The 18,518-nt window shown below is 43.4% G+C and overlaps 1 protein-coding gene and 1 long non-coding RNA gene across 7 annotated transcripts in view; both read right to left on the reverse strand.

Annotated features, from left to right (window-relative positions):
- Positions 1-817: 817 nt before the first annotated feature.
- Positions 818-6,829, reverse strand: LOC146205236 (uncharacterized). Its single transcript, XR_014704163.1, has 2 exons — positions 6,370-6,829; positions 818-5,160 (listed from the first exon to the last, which is right to left on the reverse strand). It is a non-coding gene; the product is annotated as an uncharacterized LOC146205236 (long non-coding RNA).
- A 1,743-nt stretch (positions 6,830-8,572) lies between these two features.
- The window catches only part of LOC146205237 (beta-alanine transporter-like), a 172,059-nt gene continuing 162,113 nt past the window's right edge, over positions 8,573-18,518 (reverse strand). For 2 of the 6 annotated variants that reach the window (XM_084582420.1, XM_084582430.1), the window contains exon 10: positions 8,769-9,059. In XM_084582420.1, the coding sequence (XP_084438546.1) occupies positions 8,861-9,059 (199 nt within the window). In that variant the 3' untranslated portion in view covers positions 8,769-8,860. Of the gene's footprint in view, positions 9,060-18,518 lie in introns of all 6 variants that reach the window. The other 4 variants (XM_084582447.1, XM_084582440.1, XM_084582410.1 and 1 more) reach the window with 4 other exon arrangements.

The following is an 18,518-nucleotide window of genomic DNA, read 5'->3' on the forward strand; positions in this document are numbered from 1 at the left end:
TTCAAGGTCCCCTATAATTTTTTGTGCTACGTTTCTTCCATTTAACTCATGAACCAACAAGCCCAAGCAGCTACCCTTTGGGTAACACTTGTTCCAAGAAACTGATATTTTGGCAGTCTTGTTTTTTTTTCCCAAAATGTTACATTTTTGTGTTACTGGTATGAAGAGGGTCACATGACTTGACTTTAGGTTTGCTTATCAAGTTTTTAAAGCCAATGCAAAGCACAAGGCCACTCATGATTGTACATTTTGGTAGTCCAAGTTGAAGAAAACTGCACTGAAAAACTGAAGCAGACCAAAAAGCAACTGTAAGTGTTAACTAGAATGTAAAGTCCCAGCCGCAATGTTATGGAGTACGTTTCGGCAGTCAAGTTCTTATCATACTTTACCTAACATCTTACCTAACAAGAAGTACTTTACACATATATGTTAGCAAGTGCCACTGGTGCACTTGCGCATAAAGCCAAAACAGCATTGTACCTCGTCTATGCAGTGGGGAAAAGAATTTCAAACACCACAGCATGCTCCATAGTATTTTGGCCGTGCCTGTACGTCACAGCACACACAAGAAAAGCAGTGCACGACGCTCTAGAGGCTCATGATATATGGGGGTCAAGTCTTCAAAAGAGCATTTCCTTAACTGTGGCTGCAGATGACAATGGCACGTTACAGAGGATATCACACAGCAGCATGGTACATTTTGAACAATGTCTTTATTATGATATGATGACAAACTGTGATATTCACATGAATGGGGAAAAAATGAACGAGAACAGTGCTCAGAGGTAGTTAGTAGATCGGCCCTTCGCTCTGAGGGTCTTCTCAATTTAAAACTGGTGCAGGTCAGCACGCTGAAGGAATGCTTGCTTCCTGCACATAAAATAGTCTAGCTCATTTCACAATGCATCCACATCTTACTAAAACCAAGATTCTTGCCCAACTGTAAGGAAACAAACATGTCAGTTCGGACAAGGTGATGCACAGTAACAGCCATAGGTCAATTCAAGATTATCTAAAAATATAACATGTAATCATAATCTTGCTAACTTGACATAAATGACTATTTATTAGTAGGCCTAGTGCTTCCAAGAACTTTCATGAAAATATTAGTTGACATGCATTTCAATAAAGCTGCAGCAAGTCAACTAAGACGAACAGAAAAAGTGTCAACACTGGAAATTTAGCACTGTGGTAGGAGTAACAGGGTGAGAGTATTGCTTGTGATTTATGTTTGGAATTTGGAAGAGAAAACAAAACAAAAAACAACACAAAATATGCGACAGTTAGTGCCAAATGTTGTAGATGCCACAATGATATATGACACAGCTGTACTGCTGATATTCTGACATAGGACCGACACCATTCCAACTTTAGGTTGACCAATCATTTCGCCCTACCATATACGCCAGCAGTCCCGGCTAGCTCAGTTGGTAAGCGAACATTCCTGTGAGGTGGTTATCCATGGCTTGAACACCAGACCAGGACACATTTTCCTTGTTTCTGTGAAAGCTGTATGGCTTCAATTTGCAGGCAAGTCTACACTACCCGAGGGGTTTCTCCTAAACAATGAAAAGTAGAATATGAGGTGACATGGCCTGAAATATTGCAGAAGAGTCTTGCACCATCCAATATCAAAGGTGACTATGTACAGTGCTCTAATTCATTCCAGATGGAATCAGAAATCCAAATGAAAAACTGTGTTGGATAGTTCTTTAAGGTACTGCCACTTCAACAAAATGTGCTACCAGATTACAAGAACGAAAAGATCTTGCTTCAGGTTAATGAAATTGAGCCTGATACAGACTTTTCAGCAAAACTAAGAAAGAAAAGAAAGCAGCACTTTCTTGATGCTGACAAGTGCAGTGATGGGCCAGCCGCAGCCCTCCCATTGTCGTGGTATGCATCAGTGCTTTCATACTAGAGCACTTGCAAAAAATGCCCACAACAGTGTAAACACTAGCACAAGAATAATACAAGAGCATTCAAGGCATGTGCCAAGATGAGGATCACAATGCTCAACGAAGGATTGCTTTTCAAGTCATCCAGAATGCATTTTTTTCTTTGTTCTTCACATTTTCTGACACATACACCGACTGAAAAATTCTTCAAATTACTATATCCTCCCATTCTGATGCAACTCTCATGAGATCACGCACTTTGAACATTCGAATATCTACTGTGTCAAAATATTTATCTTTAAAGGGAAAGAACACTCGCCAAAATATATCAAAGGATTATGGTAGAGTTGAAAAGACCTTGCCTCATAGAGTACAGATCGAGCACTAAAATATCAGAGGCTTTACAATTTTAATTTGCCATTGAAAATCGCATTAAAAAAAACGAGGTGCTATCCAGCGAAGAAACCCTATTACTTTCAAGGTAATACCCCACGTGACTACATATATCAGCAAAATATCGCTGATTTTCGGATTTTCGTAAGTGCACACTTTCTTGTTACTTCTAGAAGTGCTTGTCATTATTTATTATATTTTGCGCTCTCTGCACTGAGTCATTCTAGCGGAAATTAAGAAGAAATGGACATGGGCAGAACATGTAGTGCGAAGAGAGGATAACCAATGGTCACTAAGGGTAACAAATTGGATTCCAAGGGAAGGAAAGCATAGCGGGGGGCGGCAGAAAGTTAGGTGGGCGGATGAGGTTAAGAAGTTCGCAGGGGTCAAGTGTATGCAGCTAGCACAGAACCGGGTTAATTGGAGAAATATGGGAGAGGCCTTCGCCCAACAGTGGGTATAGTCTGGCTGATGATGCTGATGCTGATGCACTGCGTCCTTAAATAAAACCACTCCTCATTTTGCACTGCGAGAGGCATGCTTTCAGGTTTTGCCACTAGATGGCACCACAGTGTTTGGAATTGCATGAATGAAGCGATTATAGTGCCCACTAAAACTTTCGTCGACGAGGCTTGCATTATTGTGCCGTAACAGCCTTTAGTGTGAAACTGAAAAAGAGTGTTCCTCAAAGCAAAAAAATATTTAATCACTGTCTGGCGAGTGAAATTTATATTTGTTTTCGGTACATCTTTTTTCTCGACCACCAGCCATCATCGTGGTCGCTGCTCATGGTTTCTAGCATCGGACTACATAAAGACAGCCGCATGCACTGATCGAAAAATTCTCGGCAAAAATTTTCAACACCGTTTCTACCAAATCCACTATGGAATCGCAATATTTCCATTGCGCCGAAAAATATTTTAGACCTAAATTTTAGTATTTTGTCCCCTTAAAATCAGCTACTGGCCTCTTTAACTCCAATTTTTTTTTCGAGTGAACAATGTGACCTTGCGTACTGATTTTGATTTGAAAAACACACTGCTAAAGAATTTGGAATGGAAGGCCGGTCTGGACGAGTCTTCAGCTAGAGTGAAGATTGCTGGGAAACGTATCAACAACCTTAGATATGCGGATGATACCACTTTAATGGCAGAAAGTGAAGTGGAACTCAAGAGACTTCTGATGCGCGTACAAGAGAGTGAGAAGTTTGGGCTTAAACTGAACATTAAAAAGACAAAGATCATGGCATCTTGCCCCATCAAGTCCTGGAGCATCAAGGGACAACAAGTGGAAGCTGTGACAAATTTTCTCTTCTTGGGCTCCAAGATAACCCTGGAAGGAGACTGCAGCCATGAAATTAGGAGACGCCTACTTCTGGGAAAGAGAGTCATGGCTAGCCTTGACCGCCTAGTAAAGAGCAGAGACATTAGCCTGCCAACCAAGATCCGTATAACTCGTGCTATGTATGGTATTTCCAGTTGTGATGTATGGATGCGAGAGTTGTACTGTGAAGAAGGCTGACCGCCGAAGAATTGACGTGTTTGAATTGTGGTGCTGGCGGAGAATCTTGAGAGTTCCTTGGACGGCCAGAAGATCAAATCAGTCGATATTGTCGACCATAAACCCTGACTGCTCATTGGAGGGTCAAATTCTAAAGTTAACGCTCAGCTACTTTGGTCATCTGATGAGAAGAGAGGAGTCGCTGGAGAAAGATTTTATGTTGGGAAAGGTTGAGGGTCACCGGAGAAGGGGTAGGCAGCGAACGCGATGGTTAGATGGCATCCTCGAGGCGCTGCAGATGAAGTTATGTGATGTTAGGAAGATAGTGAGAGACCGGAAAGCGTGGCGTGATATGGTCCATAGGGTCACGAAGAGTCGGACACGACTGAACTGAAAGAATTTGAACCATAGAATTTCTATTTTGAAACTCAGCAGGACAAACATGAGAAGTATACAGCACTGAAACAATCTAAATCTCCATACCACAGGCACACGTGATCACAGGGAATATAACAGATCAATGCCTTAACACTGCTTCTTCATTTTAACCCACATTTGCTCCACCCACCTGCAGTGACACAAACCATAATGGTCATTAAAATTCTGAAGAAAAAATTACAGCTGCCAACCCTGCAGTTAAACCTTAGTCCCAACTAAGTTGGCAAAATTATAGAAAAACAATTTTTTTTTATAAATACCAATATACACATTATTTCACCACTGCCCTTTTTGTATACCCCTACCTTTATTGTACCTCGGTTACTTTGTTCTGCCTTTCACAGAAACTGCCAAAGCTTCGTTCCTTTTCTATAGTATACAGTACACTGATTCTGCTGCCTTGTCACTGTCAGCTGTATGTGGAGTGAGACTTGATCAAAATTTTTCATTGGCCTTTCCTGCCAATTAGAAGGACGGAAAATAATGTTTTAAAAAATCTAAAATCGAATGCAGATTTCTGTTGTCATTTCTATTAACTTGACATCAGGCAGCCCATGCTTTTACGTTGACTGTTTCATAGCAGTATAAGATCAGCAAATACTATAGGAGGTATACCAATGATCGAAATGGGTGTCATTTGTCATGCCACTGAAGCAAAGTTCAAATCTCCTGAAATATAGCAAGAACCACTTGTGTACTTACGCAGCTTATCTCTACAAATGACTTCAAGTCTGCGTGACTGTATTTCTCAAAGTTACTCTAAAACAAGCCCCAAGGACAAAATCAAGTAAACAGACATGGGTCGGCAAATAAAAGTGTGGGAAAATGCTACAGTTACTTACCCGTCGTTGCCTCGATTGTATTCTGCAGATCCTCTGCAATGCCTTCACTCTGCTTGTAGCTGTCCCAGTCCAGTTTTGACTTTTCCTGCCTGTTAGAGAGCGGAGCTCTACACTGAAGCTTGTACTAGCTTGTACTACATCAGGGCACAATCAATCATGAACTACAAAAGCAAAAGCATGCCAAATTCTGGGCGCACCCCAACTAAATTTGGAAGTCACCATTGGGGTGGCCATAGTTTAATTACCCACTAGCCCACACCCTGACCCTTCTATGCTTCTACAACAAAGAACCTCATCAACGAAGCAGCTAAGAATGCATCAGGCCTCTCACTTTTCATATTACATGCAAGAAGAATAACAAAGTCTGTCCAAGCAGTAACACAGGCGGTATATAGTCGTCCCCCTTCCAAGGCACAAAAAGAAAGAAAAAAAACATTATGCTGGATGCAAATCTTGGACGATAATGAAAGGCTTTTTCCCCCAAATAACCAGCCATATTGCATACTGTTTTCATTTCATGATCTCAGCAAATCAATAACTCAGCACCAATGCAATACCTTACCAGTACAGGTACCATCAAAAAGTAAATGGAAGGCAATGCTCGTCAAAAACGTCAATTTTAGTCGCCAATATTTTATGCATTGCTGAACAGATGTGTATTCAGTCTAAATGTGGTTCTATGAATTACATGGTGCACAACAAACCTCGACCATTTGGCTTTGGATTCAAGGAAATTCAATTTATATTCAACAAAGTTGCCTTCCTTTTGACAATGGATATACAAGACTCCAAGAAGTTATGAGTTGTAACCACTATCGTGTTGAAAACATTGTTGGTTCATGAAACGATGCCACAAAGTGCATGATAAAATGGCTTTGGTGACTACACAATGGCACTCATGGAGCCTCTGCGCAGTGCTGTCTAGAAAATGTTTTATGGTTTACAGACAGAACAAGGTGCAGAAGATGGGTAAAAAAAAGTCAAAGGAAACTGAGCAAGGGTTGAAAGGCAGCCAAGACAGAGTAAGCAAGGCTAAACACTGTAGGACAGTTAAACAGGGTTAAGTCCAAACTGAATTTTACACTGATTACTTGCTCCTGGCTTTCATTTTATTATAAAAAGAAAAAAGAAAACAGCAAATTACAGGGTCAGCATACATAATGCGATTACGAGTACCAAAGTTAGAATGACCTATCATAAAAAAATCCTGACCATCAATAGTGTTAAACAATGAAATGTGTTCTGCATTCTAAACTGATCAGCATTCTTACTACGTAAAAGAGAAGGTCAACACTAACCAGTGTACTAATTTTCTGCTTCTTGCTGAACAGCTGGTTCAGCACATTTCCTGCTCCACCTGGCTTCTTTTTTCTGAAGGGAAAAAAGGAAACAAGTTACTGATCATACAGTGCCTTTTCATTTTCTTTTTCTACTTTTGACTCGAACACACTGTGTGCACAGAAAGAAGCATAATGTTGTTGAACCTAAAGGGATATTTTTAACAGCTGTCAAAAAGCCACTTTTTGTTTTAAAAGAGACATGAGCACATTTGGTAACAACTAGGGGGAGGGAGAAAGAAAGATGTAACCTGTGCGGGATGTCATACAAGGTGTCCTCCCAGTCACATCTGGCTACCCAGACGTGAAATGAGTATGAACACAAACATGATTTTCCTGGGAACCTTCCCTCTGTTTGAATTCAGAAAGTTGCCATGAGGCACTATGAGCACAGGTGGTCTCATTACAGCACCCCAGTGGCATGGCGCCCTGTGCTAGGTGTCACCCTCGTTCTGATTACCCTCAGCTGCATGGATGCTCTGCGACAATGATGACAACAAACATGGTTCGCGCAGAAGCGTTTGCCTTGAACAGCTAACACTGCAAAATACAAATGTGCCAGCAATAAATCTGGCTCGGCCCATTTAATTAAAGCTTTTTATTAGCATGTGAGACTACAATTTCTCCCTTTTTTGAAACTGATGAATTGTTATAAGCAGCGAGAGCATGGGATTTATTTCCATGCAAAACTTGACAGTTGACTACTGTATGGAATAATTACGCACATTTTACGACATCCACTAAGCACAGATGCATTTTCCTCTGCTTTTATGAGCAAGTCTTCTTTCACACAAGACATGTTCTCTCATTGCATCCCAGTGAGCAAAAACTACACCTACTCCCAGTGTGACGCTACACAAAATGCATGCACGCAGCACTCACCAAACTGTTTGACAGGAAAACATCACCAGCTTGAGGAACTTTTCTAAGCTCAGTTTTTAAGTATAAGTTTTTTGTATTTCTAGCTGGTTTCAGTTTCTTGCAGACTTAAAATTAATCTTTTTTTTTTTTTTGTTATATCGTCAACAGGCAAAATGCTTTCTTCAAAGATTGCAGTATAATAGTAAATAAACAGACATAATAACCCTACACACGATGCCCACAAAATATGCCATCATAAGAACATCTAAGCAGGACTGGCAGTAGTGTTATGCCACATTCAAATGCTGGGGAAATACAAATTTTGACCTAATGTGCACAGGTCTGCCACCCTGAACAAACTATAAAGGCTAAACAAAATTTAATTATTGGCTCTGCCACCTTGGATGGTACCACGGCTACCATAACTATGTTATTCTGGTACATGCATTAGTAAAGCATTGTTTAGTGCTTTTGACAAGCAGGAAACAAAGCATTACAGACTAGGAGCATAGCCAGAAATATTTTTCCAGGGGGTGTCATATGCACCAGTGAAAAAATAAGAGAAACAGCCTCTGCCCAAACAATATCAGAGTCATTTTTCTCCTTTAATAAAGCCAAAGGTTTCAAGTTTCATTGACTGCAATATCTACATAAAATAAAAAGTGCACACAGGACTACGAGGACTTGATTTGTAAAACACATATGCACTAATTCGGAGATTCAGAGCCTAGCAAAATTGTCTAACATTTGTAATATGTCCACTTTGTGTCGGTATCCACTGAGGGGTGAAGCAGATACTGCGCTTTTTTTCCCCCAAAAAAAACAAACCAACTGAAGACATTTAGTTTAGCTTAATTTGTTTAGCTTATAGGGTTAAGCAACTCAGGCTGAGAGATGCCATAGTGTGGAGGGCTCTGGAAATTTCAACCACCTGGGGTTCTTCAATGTGCACTGACATTGCACAGTACATGGGTGCCTTGCAAATAACTGCGTAAATTGAAAATCTGTGTACTACATGAAAAGAAACGTACGGTATCCTTCACACTTCTCGCCGAACACACAAGCTGTGCTATATGGGAAGGAAAGGCGGGAGTGAGAGAGAAAGAGGTACCGTAGTGGAGTGCTATGGGATCCAGGTGAGGCTGAGAACAAACACCTACCAAATAATCTATGGAAACAAGAGGATACCATAGGGAGTACAGAGATGCATTGGCCAGTTTAATCAGTATGTTATTACCAAATTCAATAATTTTTATTTTTATTTCTCTCCAGTGTAGCAAGGAGAGATCCCAGCCCAGAAACATTTGGGGAAGAAATAAACAAATTTTACGGCAGCTGAAGAAACAATACTTGCTAGAGAAGCAAATTAGACGTACCATTTCTACCATTCATGGCCATACGCTAGAACACTGTGCATGCTACCATAGTCAATACACAATTCATGAGTCTCATTAGCGTCAGTTGACATTAATAAAACTTAATCACCAAAGCTAAATGCCATTCAGCTGAGCTACAGTAGGGAACTGAGACTAGATCACTCTACCACCTTCACTGCTAATCTGACATCAATAGCAGAGCATGTCTGCATTTTTCAATCAGCAAGGTTCCCCTCGGTAACAAGATCAGAAGTATACAATTGGGTAATACGCATTATCTTGGAAAAGATAGAAGCTTCCATTCTCGTCAGCCACATACCCAGGCGGCAGAGGTGACTTGGACTGTCCAGCAACATCCTCCTGAGTCTTTGCAAATAAGCTTCCTTTGAGTCTACTGACACCTCCTTTTCAACCCTGAAATATCAAAACAAAGTGGTGCACTCATAAATGCAAAATTCTTGCAGGCAATTATACCTGTCGAGTCCAAACAAGCTACACATGAAGTCATTTCTCAACCTTTGTGTGCTACGTGGAAGTTACGTACGATTTGCGTTTGGATACATATAAAATTGTCAAATGTTTCGGTTTTATTACAGCCTCAGACAAGTAAATTACGGTATGCATGCACATTTCTGTACAGAGCCACTAATTTTAGGCATGGCACATGGTGTGGCAAACCCAAACATTTAGACTGTACAAAATATTGTCAAGACAAGCCCCAAGGAGCGTCGGCTTCCAGCACTGATATCAGGGTTCAGCCCCCAGCACGCCTCTCGAGCCAACGGTCACAACATCGTCGCTGTTCCCAAGCGCGGCGGCCGTGCGGTGCTAGGCACGTGGCATTATCCCCCCACCCCCCTCATGCACGCGAAAGGAAAACATCACCTCGATGACAAGGTGAGAAGAAAGAAATCGGTATGGCTGAGTTAAGGTGTCCTGCAGCAGCCGAGCTGTTAAAACCTTGCCTCGGTCAGTAATGATGGTCGACAGTGCACTGCGTCTAAGCACAATGTCGTTGATAAAAAAGTGAACAACTTCACCTTTATTTCAGTGTAGCGTGTCAAGTAGTCTGTGGCAGTCCATGGCGATTACGATCCCCTTGTGGTCGTTCGAGGATAAAGGAAATGGACCTAAAAGGTCCATACCCACTTTCTCGAATCATGTCAGGAGTGGCTTAATAGATTGCAACATGCCGGATGGCTTGAGCGCGGCCCAGGCAAAAAAATAACTATTGCTTTCCAATTGGAAATCATCAATTGGAATCAATTGGAAATTCCCTAATGTGTTTTCGGCACTTTTGAAGAATACCGATTGGAAAATACCAACTGAGCTATTCCAATTGGCCAACACCAAATGGTCAGCCCCAACAGGTAGGCACCAAATGGACCATTCCAACTGACAGACACCCATTGGTCAGCTACAATTGTCAGGCACCAGATGATCGTACAATGACAGGAAGCAATTGTCAGGTGGTCTGATCAATTTATTAAGAAAGATTATAGATATAGAGTCTTATCATGGCATCCAGCTCAGTCCCTGGCAGGTCCCGGCTTGCTCACAAGGCATCCAGGTCCCTGGCGAAATTCCTGCAATTATCATTCAACAGCCTTACTACAGTGAAACATCAATATACAGCAGTGGCCAGGAACAAGATATATAGAGCACACAAAGTAAACCAATATACACAGCACTGAAATTTACTGCAAGCTTAATTTCATGCATGAACATGTTTTATACCTGGCAGGTTCACGGATAAAGCTGTAGGGAGATCCAATCGGACCGCTAGTTGGTGATTCATAAGGATTTACAGCCCAATGAACAGCTTCCACAATATTGCCTCAATCCTCTAGTGCACTCTTCCTGTTTAATATTAGTACTGAACACGAAAATAAATTGCTTTATCCTCACACCTAAAAAAGGAAACAAGTTAAATAATTACTACTAGGGAACTACTTGTTTTTTGGGGAAAGCAGCGGACTATAACAACCAAATCCAAACAGTACATGAACTGATGTTACGATGCGAAGAAAAAAAAATAAGCTAAACAGTTCAGAAGGCAGTATCATACAGGCCATACCTAAATTAAAATACGCTAATAACACGCGCTTTAATAATTTCAAGCACAGAAAAGGCAACCACTATCTGAAATTCTGTTTTCTTGTAGTGGGGCACAACCACTTTCAAGCTCGCGAGCTTGAGCGATTATCACATTGTACACGGCAGTTATGCATTAGGTGTTTGCGCTGCAGCTCAGACTGTCCCCACAGCCTGTAATAAGTAATATGAGAGTAGAGCGCGCCACTTGCGAAGACAAGCATGTTAAAAAAAAAAAAAAAAAAAAAAAAACCTTAATTCTTTGAAGACAGTCTGTTCAACCAACGCCTTGGATTACCAAAAACAAGGAGGTTGGTTATAAGCTTCGCAAAATTGCAAGAGTGGAACACGGTAGCACCTTCTTTATGGCACTCGACATACACGCACGGACGCCACTGCGCCGACTACGCCTGGTTATCGGAGTAACGAATTCCTTAACGCTCTCGTGTTAAAATGTGTCAGTAGATTCACTCCTATGTCACGCATACATATTCATATAATCTCCGCTGTGCAGATTTTTACGAAACGCGATCGCTGTACTCACTTCCAAATGCGGTCGCTTTCGCCGGGGTCGTCCGTCTTGATGTGTTATTGCCATGAACCACTGTTGCGTCAAAGGTGACAATCCTTTGACACTAGGAATTGGCACAACTGCGCAATCGATGACCTTGCAGCGCACACAGGTTGGTGAAGGTATCCGAGCATACTGCGCGCACTCGCACACACAAGGAAAAAAACTGCTGCCGCGAGCCGAGCCGCGGAAGGCACCAAGCGCGGAAAGATAGTAGCCGCACCAAAGCTGGAGTTTGCTCCGCGACGCCAGCGCTCGGTTTCCAGCGGAGCGGAACTACAAAACCTACGCGCACCCGCGCAGCGCGCGGCTGTCTGCGGAGTCTGCGCAGCCCGCTCGCTCGGGAGCGCGTGCTACAGGCAGCCGCGCGTGCAAGCGGAGCGGGAGAAGGAGAGTGAGGACGAGGGGGGGATGGTCGTGCGTCTGTGCGTGCAAAGCCGGCGCTCTTTGCCAGTGGTGTTTCTTATTTTTGCTTTTTTCTGTGCCCCGGCTGACATAGAGGCTGGCTGGAGGCACGCTTTTTATCGGTGCTTTCGAAAGTGAGAAATTATGATTAATTGATCGCCGCGGACATTGTTTTCAAAGAGCGCTTGTTGGCAGGCTCAGACTAAAAAAAAAACACATGAACGCGAATTCGGTACTCGAAGACAGAGGCAAGCGACAGGTATTTTGAAGGACTTGAGGCGGCACCTCTTGATGTCTCTTCCATGTTGTTCAGAGAATGAAGGAAAAGCCTTCTCGTTGAGAATTGATACGCGTGTACACAGCGACGAGTGCTCCGGGCGCTGGTTGGGGAGCTTCCTTTCCATTTGTGACTGCTCACTTGAAAGGGGCCTATTCAACTCTTTGGGGACAGACGTTTTAGGCGATGCGAACTAGGGATTGCACAGCTATGCTGTGCAATCCCTAGTTCAGTTATTTCCTCTAGCGAATGCGCAGTTTTGAGCTCCCAAAGCAGGATCGCGTATGAGGATAGAACGATTAACGTATGTGTTTTCCCTTTATAAGCGCCGAGTGATGGCATTAATGACATATATCTGTTTCTTGAGGCCGACTTGGTTCTGCGATGGCTGCTGCGGCACCGCCAGTTACAAACAGAGGTGCGAGATACGAGCGGTACGAGATACCTAAAAAAAAAAAAAAAACGACAACCATCGTTTCAATACGAAAGAGAGAAGAGCGAAAAACACTTTCACGAGTTTTGCGAAAAGGCGCGCCGTCACTTTTTCATTCCAGTTTTTTTTTCTTGCCTCCTTTGTTGGAGCGCGACGGCAGCCAGAATGCGGCCGGAGGAGGAGAGGAACAACCGAGTGCGCGCGGGCAAACACGTGCTGGAGAGCAGCGCGGAGCAGACAGCATGCTTTTAAAGGCCGCTGTACGGTTGCTTTTTTGACCCGCTCCGCACGCATGCGGCCCGCACGTTTTCTGCCTCAAGCGGACGTGGTGCGGAAAGGGTGTTGTACGATCGTTTTGCTGACTGCTGGTCAGCCGGACGGTTCCAGCGTCCCGATTGGCGCGTTCGGGCGTCGCCTTCCGTCCAATACCATCATACTCCAACTGCTGCGTGACCACCGCGGAGCTCTTTCGCGTCTTCATCTCTTTCTCTATGTCTTCCTTTCTAGCGTGCTGCATCTCGGCTGTGTCGGAATCGCCATGGCGTGGTTTCTGTCGAGGCTTTTGGTGTGGTCGATGGCTCTCGTCAGCTACCACATGAGTAGCAGTTCAGCAGAGCGCCTGACTACCTACATGGCCGCCAGTAGCGATTAGTTGGTCAGTTCATCGCCGCCGACGTAATCCACCAGCAGCAACGTAAAAGGCGTAAGCCTACAAAACGTCTTTTGAGAGATCGGCGTCGACTCGGCGAGTATTTTACGTTGGTGCGGGACATGAGGAGCGGAGACGGCACAGACTTCTTCCAGTACTTCCGCATGTCTGTGGAAAGGTAAGTAGTACATGTTCATATCATCCTTGCCTGTATTTCGTGAATTTCTTAGCGCAGTACGCCGGTGCAGGTAGTGTGCTCGCGTCAGGGATGCATGAGATGGGAAGTGCGTTTTCATCCGTCAGAGCATAGAGCGTGTGAAAACTTTATTACTAAGTTTGTTTTACTCATAACTATGAAAGAGACTGGGAATGCAAACGCGGTTACATTTGTGCATTATTAACCTCAACGAAGCGAACCAAAGGCGCGGAAGTGCTCGTCAATGAAAAAAATAAAGTATGGACATCAATTTCTTGCCTAGTTGGTTCTATTATTATTGTTTTTTTGTGTGTTTTTTTGCCTCAGCTTCGCGGTAATTACCTAGGCTCACCCGATACGAAGGAGTACGGCCAACATCACGTTCATGAATTTCTCAGTCAGTAAAAAGCATGAACTAATTTTAATTTTACCCGTGGCCGCTGTAGCATATCGCCCTTGTTACTCAGCATACATGCATCTGCCGTGCTTTTTTGCGTACAGGAAACGTGGGGTTGTCTAACTCATTTTATTCAATAGACAAGTGTTTCATTATGCTGTTGTTATTGTGCAGGTTTGACAGTCTCCTAGAGTTAGTTAGACCTCTGATTGAGCCACTCAAAGCCTCAGTGGTCAGTTTGTCAGCTGGGGAGAAGCTGGCATTCACATTAAGGTAAGCGGTTTTTTTTTTTTTTTTTTTTTTTTTTTTTTTTTTTTTTACAATTCAGTGACGTGTAAGTTGCATATACCATGTGCAGATGTATGCAATGCTGTCATGTGTTTAAGGTGCATCCACATTTTAAGCTCTTTAGTTATTGCACCGCATGTATGAAAAAAAAATGTACTGTTTACTTGTAATTCACAGTGCACAGTGCCTCATGGGCTTTCTTGTTCTACTTGTGTGCATAGTCACAGCTGTACTAGTAAGCTTTTTAAGTGCTTATGGTTAGCTCCTGCATGTAATCATCCTTTCAGCATTTCAACATCTGCTCAGTCAAGAAGGCAATAATGTCATTTTGGATTATACTAACTTTTTATTGTGGCTGTAAACATTCCTTTACATTTGTGGTCAATTCTATATTGTCAAGTATTGCCATGTCTAGTACACCATGTGCTTTTCGTGAGATCTCCCAGTTTGTTTCTTGATTGCACATACCTTATTTTACAAACAATGCAAGACATCCATCGACCAGTGCTAAGTAGAAATGTGAAAATATGTTAGAATATTGTGAATATTTGCTTCACTGTTTAGCTTGCTGTCAGTATTTTGTAGTCCTACAAACCGAAACCAAACAGTACAAGTGAACAAGAGCTCAGTGGCCTGGCTCGGTACTGAGGAAACTCATTGCCAAAGTGCCTCTGACTTCAGGCATTGCAGCAAGTGTGTTCCGAGATTTGTTTGCATGTTCCCTTGTTTAGTTAACAGAAACATTAGTGGTGTGAATGCCAGTGGCACTGCACTTTGTGTTCAAAGTAGGCACAACCTATACGAAAGAAAAATACCACTGCCAAGCCTTGCATAGTCTCATTCTTCGACTACTGCTCCTTGCCCTCAAGGACTTTTATGACATCAGATCAGCTCTGAGATATGAAGCAAAGGGGGCAGGTGTAGTAAGACTCCGACTACGCCGATTCTTTTATTACAGCTAATGATTGGTTGCAGATGTAGTGATCTGCTGACTAATAGAATAATAATTCCAAAATTCTTCGTGCTTGTACTAAGTACTTCATTCTTAATCAAAGAGTGGTTCCATGCCTATGTATTGCCTGTTTGAGATTGTGCTTGCATTTCATGCTTTTCAACAATATGAACTAGTATCTCACCACCATATCAGTTCGGTGATGGACACTTACTCCTGAACTCAAGGATTTGTATTTGATCCAGGCTGTGGTGCCTACTTTTCAATTGAGGCAAAAAGCAAGGCGCCTGTGTACATTGCAATGTTAGCGCACTTTAACGAGCCCCAGGTAGTCAAAATTTTCGGACCCTCCTAACCTAACAGCATCCCTCATAACCTTGGTTCACTTTGCAACGTTAAACCCGTAAACCAAATTATAAACTGCTTCACTGAATGACATCTGTGCCTAAAAGTTTGTTCCATGTACAAATAGTGCTTTGCATTGGTCCTACTCACTGGGTTTCCTATTTTTGCAGGTACCTGGCACACGGTTCCACGTTGAGGATAATAGCAAAGTCGTACAGGATCTCCGACTCTATAACAGGCCGTATTGTGAGGCAAACATGCATTGCCTTGCGGCAAGTTCTTCAGCCCTTGTATCTCCCAGAGCCAACCACAGCTGACTAGAGATGAATAGCTTTTGAATTTGAAGACCTTTGTAATTTTCCAAATTGTATTGGGGCAATTGATGGGAAGCACATTAAGATAGAGGCGCCTGCTAACTCTGGAACAATGTTCCACAACTGCATGGGTGGCTTCAGCACAGTTCTACTTGCTGTGTGTGATGCCAGATATCGATTCATTAAAGTAGGCATTGGGGAATGCGGTTCTCGTGGGGATGCTGGCCTCTTCAACAGCTGTGAACTGGGGAAGGAATTCAGAGCGGGCTCTTGCTCCATACCAGAACCAAGACTGCTCCCAGGCACCTCTGTAGAACTTCCTTATGTCATAGTTGGGGATGAGGCCTTCCCACTGTCTTCAAATCTCATGAGACCCTTCCCAGGAGCAAGCCTGAACTCAGAAAGGAGGATTTTTAACTATAGGCTATGTCGAGCAAGGCGTATCGTAGAGAATGCCTTTGGTATTTTGGCTAACCAGTGGAGGATCCTTCGTCAGGAAATCAGGGCCTCTACAAAAACGGTGGATACAATAGTATGGGCCACTGTGCTTTTGCATAACTACCTGAGGACACTTGATGATGAAGAGGACACCATTTTTCAGTATTGTTCCCCAGCAGATGTTGACAGGGTGGGAGAGGATGGGCGAGTAATTGATGGTGAATGGAGAGCTGATGAGCGCACAGGTCCTGTCTTTACACCTGTTCGCAGGTGCAGCAGCAACAGCTATGGAGCTCAGGCAAAGGCAGTGCGAGAAAAGCTCGTGCGGTACTTTCTCTCTCAAGCTGGACGTGTGTCATGGCAGGACAAAGTACTTGATGCTGGCATTGTACTTCCAAAATAGCAAGTTACATTTACCTTGAACGTGAACATGGTGTAGCCATTGTCGAATTCCGGCCTACATTTTATTCAATAGGCATTTTCAGGTTTGCTCGGTTAACTCACGTTAAAGCTAGACAAAAGAATTGAGACCTGACCCACAGCTTGCACTGCTGTGAGTGGTTTCCTGAAACTGGTTCATGTGCTGCATTTAGGAATTCAAGCAATTTCCGGTTTGCAGTGGCAGCACAGCGGTAGGACGCGACATGTGTTGACCATTTGTATGCGGGGTGAAAATCTCTTGAATGCCTAACAGTGCTGCTGTTCTGCTGCTGCTGCCAGGTTCTGGTCTGCATCTGGTTCAGCGGGCCCTCTCATAGCGGTCCGTTTGATCCAGGCCAGCTGGTGACTTTTCATGTATTGGCATGGCACCACAGCTCGCACTGCATTGTGAGTGGCTTCCTGCAACTGGTCCGTGTGCTGCATTTAGGAATTCAAGCAATTTCCGGCTTGCAGTGGCAGCCCAGCGCTAGGACGCGACATGTGTTGACCATTTGTATGCTGGGTGAAAATCTCTTGAATGCCTAACAGTGCTGCTGTTCTGCTGCCGCTGCCAGGTTCTGGTCTGCATCTGGTTCAGCGGGCCCTCTCATAGCGGTCTGTTTGATCCATGCCCAGACCAGCCAGTGACGTTTTATGTACTGGCTTCGCTTCAGAGCTCTCACTGTGCTGCGCTCGTGTAAATGTGTGGTCTTTGCCATTTATAGCAGCTTCTTCATTTATTTTTCTTTCATTCCTTTGCCTGTTCGTGCTTGTGGTTTTCTGTTTTTGTTCTATGTTTCTTTTCAGATGACTTCAGACTTGTCCAAAAGGCAGCTGTGAAGTTTACAGGGGCGTTGCAAGCCTGCAGTGCAGTCATGTGCTTATCCTAACCGGATATATATATATATATATATATCCGGTTAGTGAACATATATACCCAAGCAAGTGGAGGGGAGCCGTCGATGTAGCTTAGTTGGAAGAGCACTGAACGCTACATTCGGAGGTCGTGGGTTCGACTCCCACCATCGGCACGTTGTTTTTCCTTCCGCTTTGCACTTAATGCTCTTTATTCCAGTAATCAACACACGACAACATTCCCGTAAATGTCAACAGTATGAATAATATTAAAAAAAAATGTTTGCCTTGCACTCTGAGACTGTTCGCTCCTTTAAATGCTATATATATATGGTGATGAAGGAAGTTGTCAAGCAAATCGAGGACTGATATAGGTATATCTATATATATATAATATTGCATGCAAGCTAGACCATAAGCATTCATACAGCATATGTACACACATATACCGATTGTTATGTGGCGGTATATATAGTTACTGGCAAATAAGGAAATTATGTGCAGTTCACTACACACTGCGTGCTTCCTGCAGTATGTTCTAGCTGCTGACCCAAATTTGCTCCACGGGGCTCTTTGTGCTGCTGTATTAAAATGCTGGTGCGATTTACTGCCAGTCGAGAAGCATATATCTTTTATCACTTCCCACAGATAACAATATTAAATAAAACATCTCGTGTAATGTGTCTAACAGAAGCTAGAATGTTCTCTTAATGTTAACTAATGTACTTCAAAAAGAAGGTCTTAAAAATACTGTCATGTACCCCCCCCCCCCCTCTCTCTCTCACCATCTAGCCTATTAATTTTTATTTTTCTCCAGATAGCCCCCTTCTTACCCCAGATGGCTTCAATGCAAAGTCGCGCAGAACAGCTGGAGAGTTGTCCAGCGGAAGCGCGTTTTCTCCTCGGCGTGAAAAGGGCAGGGGATGAAAAAACCTTGTGGTGACATGTTCAGCCTATCCGTCGCTCACGTCTGACGCCCGTCTGCCGCCGCTATGGCTAGGACAAAGTGCCAAGCAGCAGTGGGTTCCCGCCGGCACGCCTGAGGAATCATCTGTTTCCTGGGAGTGGATTACCGCGTCGTTTGTTCTACGCTGGTAAGTGCGGGATTGCTTGGTTTCAGTGTGTAGCGCGGAATATTTGTGCGTCGCATTTTTTGGGAGCTTAGAGGCGCCAGCCGGCCGCCACGTGGCTTAAGCCGCGATGGTAGGCCAGTCCAGGCTGCGGCCTTTTACGTTCTAT

This window comes from Amblyomma maculatum, chromosome 1 (genome assembly GCF_055883805.1).
Source record: "Amblyomma maculatum isolate TAMU_Amacu chromosome 1, ASM5588380v1, whole genome shotgun sequence".
NCBI classification, from domain to species: Eukaryota; Metazoa; Arthropoda; class Arachnida; order Ixodida; family Ixodidae; genus Amblyomma; species Amblyomma maculatum.